At 45.1% G+C, this 5,916-nt stretch overlaps 1 protein-coding gene across 1 annotated transcript in view; it reads right to left on the bottom strand.

Moving 5' to 3' along the window:
- The window catches only part of lsp1a (lymphocyte specific protein 1 a), a 26,269-nt gene that overhangs the window by 10,976 nt on the left and 9,377 nt on the right, over positions 1 to 5,916 (bottom strand). The window contains exons 5-7 of the mRNA XM_053319611.1: positions 4,644 to 4,742; positions 685 to 771; positions 467 to 575 (exon numbers count right to left, since the gene is read on the bottom strand). Coding sequence (XP_053175586.1) covers positions 467 to 575; positions 685 to 771; positions 4,644 to 4,742 — 295 coding nt within the window. The remainder of the gene's footprint in view (positions 1 to 466; positions 576 to 684; positions 772 to 4,643; positions 4,743 to 5,916) is intronic.

The following is a 5,916-nucleotide window of genomic DNA, read 5'->3' as shown; positions in this document are numbered from 1 at the left end:
CTTCCTTCCTTCCTTCCTTCCTTCCTTCCTTCCTTCCTTCCTCCCTCCCTCCCTCCCTCCCTCCTTCCTTCTTTTTTTTTAACAAAAGTAAGACTGAATGCTCCTGAAAATGTCAAATGGTGTAACCACAAAATAATGATAAATATTACATATTTTATCCACCTAGAGAGAGAAAGAGAGAGGAGGAAGAGGAGAAAGAAAGAACAAGAAGTAGGAGGAAAGAAAGAAAGAAAGAAAGAAAGGAAGGTTAGATCATCAGTATTAAAACCTGAAGTATAGGATCAGATACTTGTAGTACTCAGATCAGCCACCAGGGGGCTTTTTATTTCAATGTGGTCGACTAGTAAGACACTGACGGAGGAAAAGAAGGAAGGAAGGGAGGAAAGGAAAGAAGGAAGGGAGGAAGGAATGAAGGACGGAGGAAAGAAGGAAGGAAGGAAGGAAACTCTACACTGGTTTTTCTGACCTGACTTCCCGTTGGTGAATTCCTCGTCGTCGTCGTCGGCAACGGGGATCTTCTCGTACTTTCCGTGACCAGTGACGACGAACTTGTACTTTTTACTTCCTGCCGAGCCCTGAAACATTAAAAGCACACAGCAATACATTAAATACTGACGCTTCACAGGAAATACATAAGCAAAAGAAACCTTCAAAATAAAATGATATAAAGATGATTTCTCTTACCTTGACTCTTTGCCCCGGCTTCTCTGACGAGTCTCCGATTATCTCCCACATGTTCTTCTTCTGCATCACGTCTCCGGGCTTCACATCCTGATCAATACATCAATCAATCAATCAATGAAGGAAAGGAGGGAGGAAGGAAGGAAGGGAGGAATCAATCAATCAATCAATCAGTCAATCAATCAGTCAATCAGTCAATCAATCAATCAATCAGTCAATCAATCAAGGAAAGGAGGGAGGAAGGAAGGGAGGAATCAATCAATCAATCAATCAAGGAAAGGAGGGAGGAAGGAAGGAAGGGAGGAATCAATCAGTCAATCAATCAATCAGTCAATCAGTCAATCAATCAATCAATCAATCAATCAATCAATCAAGGAAAGGAGGGAGGAAGGAAGGGAGGAATCAATCAATCAATCAATCAAGGAAAGGAGGGAGGAAGGAAGGGAGGAATCAATCAATCAATCAATCAAGGAAAGGAGGGAGGAAGGAAGGAAGGGAGGAATCAATCAATCAATCAATCAATCAATCAATCAATCAATCAATCAAGGAAAGGAGGGAGGAAGGAAGGGAGGAATCAATCAATCAATCAATCAAGGAAAGGAGGGAGGAAGGAAGGAAGGGAGGAATCAATCAGTCAATCAATCAATCAGTCAATCAGTCAATCAATCAATCAAGGAAAGGAGGGAGGAAGGAAGGAAGGGAGGAATCAATCAATCAATCAATCAATCAATCAATCAATCAATCAATCAAGGAAAGGAGGGAGGAAGGAAGGGAGGAATCAATCAATCAATCAATCAAGGAAAGGAGGGAGGAAGGAAGGAAGGGAGGAATCAATCAATCAATCAATCAGTCAATCAATCAGTCAATCAATCAAGGAAAGGAGGGAGGAAGGAAGGGAGGAATCAATCAATCAATCAATCAAGGAAAGGAGGGAGGAAGGAAGGAAGGGAGGAATCAATCAATCAATCAGTCAATCAATCAGTCAATCAATCAAGGAAAGGAGGGAGGAAGGAAGGGAGGAATCAATCAATCAAGGAAAGGAGGGAGGAAGGAAGGAAGGGAGGAATCAATCAATCAATCAATCAGTCAATCAGTCAGTCTTATCTTAACTGAGGAAGGAAGGAAGGAAGGAAGGAAGGAAAGGAGGGAGGAAGGAAGGAAGGAGGAAGGAAGGAAGGAAGGAAGGAAGACAGAAGGAAGGAAGGAAGGAAGGAAGGAAGGAAGGAAGGAAGGAAGGAAGGAAAGGAGGGAGGAAGGAAGGGAGGATGGAAGGGAGGATGGAAGGGAGGAAGGAAGGGAGGAAGGAAGGAAGGAAGCAAGACAGATGGATGGAAAGAAGGAAGGAAGGAAGGAAGGAAGGAAGGAAGGAAGGAAGACAGATGGATGGAAGGAAGGAAGGAAGGAAGGAAGGAAGGAAGGAAAGACAGGAAGGAAAGATGAAAGAAAGGAAGGAAAGATTGAAGAAAGGAAGGAAGGAAGAGAAGACAGGATGAAAAGCTGGAAGGAAGGAAGGAAGGGAGGATCGAAGGAAGGAAGGAAAGATGAAAGAAAGGAAGGAAAGATTGAAGGAAGGGAGGAAGGAAGGAAAGATGAAAGAAAGGAAGAGGAGAGAAGACAGTAAGGAAGGAAGGAAGATAAGACAGGAAGGAACGAAAGAAAGAAAGGAGAGATGGAAGGAAGGAAGGAAGGAAAGACAGATGAAAGGAAAAGAAGAAAGGAAGGAAGGAAGGAAGGAAGGAAAGTGGGATCTGATCTATAAACTAATTCCACCAGAGGGAAACCTCATATAACAAACTCTCTCAGCTGCACCTGAACACATCACGCTCAGTTCACTGTACAGGAAGGAAGGAAGGGAGGAAGGAAGGAAGGGAGGATGAAAGGACGGGAGGGAGGGAGGGAGGGAGGGAAGGAAGGGAGGGAGGGAGGGAGGGAGGAAGGATGGAAGGAAGGATGGAAGGGAGGATGGAAGGAAGGATGGAAGGGAGAATGGAAGGAAGGAAGGAAGGAAGGAATGGAGGAAGGAAGGGAGGATGGAAGGAAGGAAGGAAGGAAGGAAGAAACCAGATGTGTTTCCTGCTGTTGTATCGTTTCCTTCCACCAGAGGGAAACCTCATATAACAAACTCTCTCAGCTGCACCTGAACACATCACGCTCAGTTCACTGTCACTCATATTCATTCAAGGGCCACATACAGGAAGGAAGGGAGGGAGGAAGGAAGGAAGCAAGGAAGGAAGGATGGAAGGAAGGAAGCAAGGAAGGAAGGAAGAAATCAGATGTGTTTCCTGCTGTTGTATCGTTTCCTTCCACCAGAGGGAAACCTCATATAACAAACTCTCTCAGCTGCACCTGAACACATCACGCTCAGTTCACTGTCACTCATCTTCATTCAAGGAAGGAAGGGAGGGAGGATGGAAGGGAGGGAGGATGGAAGGAAGGGAGGATGGAAGGAAGGGAGGAAGGATGGAAGGAAGGATGGAAGGGAGAATGGAAGGAAGGAAGGAAGGAAGGAAGGAAAGAAGAAGGAAGGATGGCAGGGAGGAAGGAAGGAAGGAAGGAAGGAGGAAGGAAGGAGGAAGGAAGGAGGGAGGAAGGAAGGAAGGAAAGGAGGATATGAGGAAATATGATGATGATGGAAATAAAGAGTTTGTCTTTGATTATTTAGAAGAAATTAATATTTAAAAAAGATAAAAGATGATTTTCGTGGTATTTCCCAAAATATCCTTCCTTCCTTCCTTCCTTTCCTTCCTCCCTGCCTTCTTTCTTCCCTTCCTCTTTTCCTTTCTCCCTCCCTCGTTCCTTATTTCCTCCCTCCTTCCTTCCTTTCCTTCCTTCCATCTGTCCTTCCTCCCTCCCTCCTTCTCTCCTCCCTTCCTTCTTTCCTTCCTCCGTCCTTCCTTTCCTTACTTCAATCTGTTGTTCCTCCCTCCCTCCTTCTCTCCTCCCTTCCTTCTTCCATTCCTCCATCCCCCTTTCTTCTTCCTTCCTTCCTTCTTTCCTCCCTTTCTCCCTCCCTCCTTCTCTCTTTCTTTCCTCCCCCCTACCTTCCTTCCTTCCTTCTTTCCTTCCCTTCCTCCCTCCCTCCTTCCTTCCATCGTTCCTTCCTTCCCTTCCTTTCAATGAGTGTCCTACAAAGGGTTAAAGGAGCAGAATGAAGAAGGAAGGAAGGAAGGAAGGAAGGAAGGAAGGAAGGAAGGGAAGGAAGGAGGGTAAAAGGGTTAAAGGAGCAGAATGAAGAAGGAAGGACGGAGGAAGGAAAGAAGGAAGGAAGGAAGGAAGGAAGGAAGGAAGGAAGGAAGGAGGGTAAAAGGGTTAAAGGAGCAGAATGAAGAAGGAAGGAAGAAGGAAGGAAGGAAGGAAGGAAGGAATGAAGGAAGGAAGGAAGGGAAGGAAGGAGGGTAAAAGGGTTAAAGGAGCAGAATGAAGAAGGAAGGAAGAAGGAAGGAAGGAAGGAAGGAAGGAAGGAAGGAAGGAAGGAAGGAAGGAAGGAGGGTAAAAGGGTTAAAGGAGCAGAATGAAGAAGGAAGGAAGAAGGAAGGAAGGAAGGAAGGAAGGAAGGAAGGAAGGAAGGAAGGGAAGGAAGGAGGGTAAAAGGGTTAAAGGAGCAGAATGAAGAAGGAAGGAAGGATGAAAGGAAGGAAGGAAGGAAGGAAGGAAGGAAGGAAGGAAGGAAGGAAGGAAGGAAGGAAGGAGGGTAAAAGGGTTAAAGGAGCAGAATGAAGAAGGAAGGAAGGAAGGAAGGAAGGGAAGGAAGGAAGGATAAAAGGGTTAAAGGAGCAGAATGAAGAAGGAAGGAAGGATGAAAGGAAGGAAGGAAGGAAGGAAGGAAGGAAGGAAGGAAGGAAGGAAGGAAGGAAGGAAGGAAGGAAGGAGGGTAAAAGGGTTAAAGGAGCAGAATGAAGAAGGAAGGAAGGAAGGAAGGAAGGGAAGGAAGGAGGGTAAAAGGGTTAAAGGAGCAGACTTACTGCGGGTCGAGCAGCCGACTGTTTGCTGCCGTCAGTCGGACCTTTGACCCACTGTGTGATCAGACCGGCCACTCCGACCTTTAACCCCTCAGTGTCCGGCTTCAGGAAGGAAAAAACAAAAAGCATGATGACACGTTTTCTCTTTTATTGATACTGAACCTGAACACTGCATATTTACATCTCTGTATTCATATTTTAATTATTTAACTCTTTTATGTGTAATGTATGAAAGATTTACTTTTATTACAGCAGCTGTAAAAGATCAGAATTATTCCTGGGAGGAAGGGAGGAAGGAAGGAAGGAAGGAAGGGAGGATGGAAGACACATGGAAGGAAGAAAGGGAGGATCGCAGGAAGGAAGGAAAGGAGGAAAGAAGAAAGGGAGGATCGAAGGAAGGCAGATGGAAGGAAGAAAGGGAGGATCGATGGAAGTAAGGAAAGGAGGAAGGGAGGAATGGAAACAAGGAAGGGAGGAAAGAAAGGAATGAATGAAGGATGGAAGGAATGAATGAAGGAATGAAGAAGGAAGGGAGGATGGAAGGAAGGAAGGAAGGAAGGAAGGAAGGAAAGGAGGAAGGGAGGAAAGGAGTTAAGGAAGGAAGGGAGGATGGAAGGAAGGAAGGAAGGAAGACAGATGGAAGGAAAGTATTCGCTCTACTGGAATATCTTTACATGATTATCAGTTAAAATCTCTTTATTTATCTTCTACTGGTCCTTTATGCAGCCGCTCAGTTCAGCCTCTGTCTATTTTTTGAATTTTTAAAAAATTTTGAAACATTTTTTTATTTATTTTTATCCCCGAGGGGAAATTCGTTCATGACAGCTGCTTTGACAAGAAGGAACAGCAGGACAAATTATACAAAGAATAAAATACACAACTCATAGAAACATTTTAAAAGAAGAAGATGACAAAAGAAGAAGATGCTACTGTGCTCTCAATCTGCTAACAGGCTGTTTTAGCTCCAACCGCCATAGCAACCGCCGTAACGTTCAGGCCGTTTTAGCTCCAACCGCCATAGCTACCACCTTAGCGACCAACGATTCCGGAACATTCTAGCTACGTTCAGGCCGTTTTAGCTCCAACCGCCATAGCAACCACCTTAGCGACCAACGATTCCGGAACATTCTACCTACGTTCAGGCCGTTTTAGCTCCAACCGCCTTAGCAACCACCTTAGCGACCAACGATTCCGGAACATTCTACCTACGTTCAGGCCGTTTTAGCTCCAACCGCCATAGCAGCCACCTTAGCGACCAACGATTCCGGAACATTCT

This window comes from Scomber japonicus, chromosome 5, assembly GCF_027409825.1.
Source record: "Scomber japonicus isolate fScoJap1 chromosome 5, fScoJap1.pri, whole genome shotgun sequence".
Lineage (NCBI taxonomy): Eukaryota > Metazoa > Chordata > Actinopteri > Scombriformes > Scombridae > Scomber > Scomber japonicus.
The sequence above is the reverse complement of the archived record's forward strand: the minus strand, read 5'-3'. Positions and strand labels throughout refer to the sequence as shown.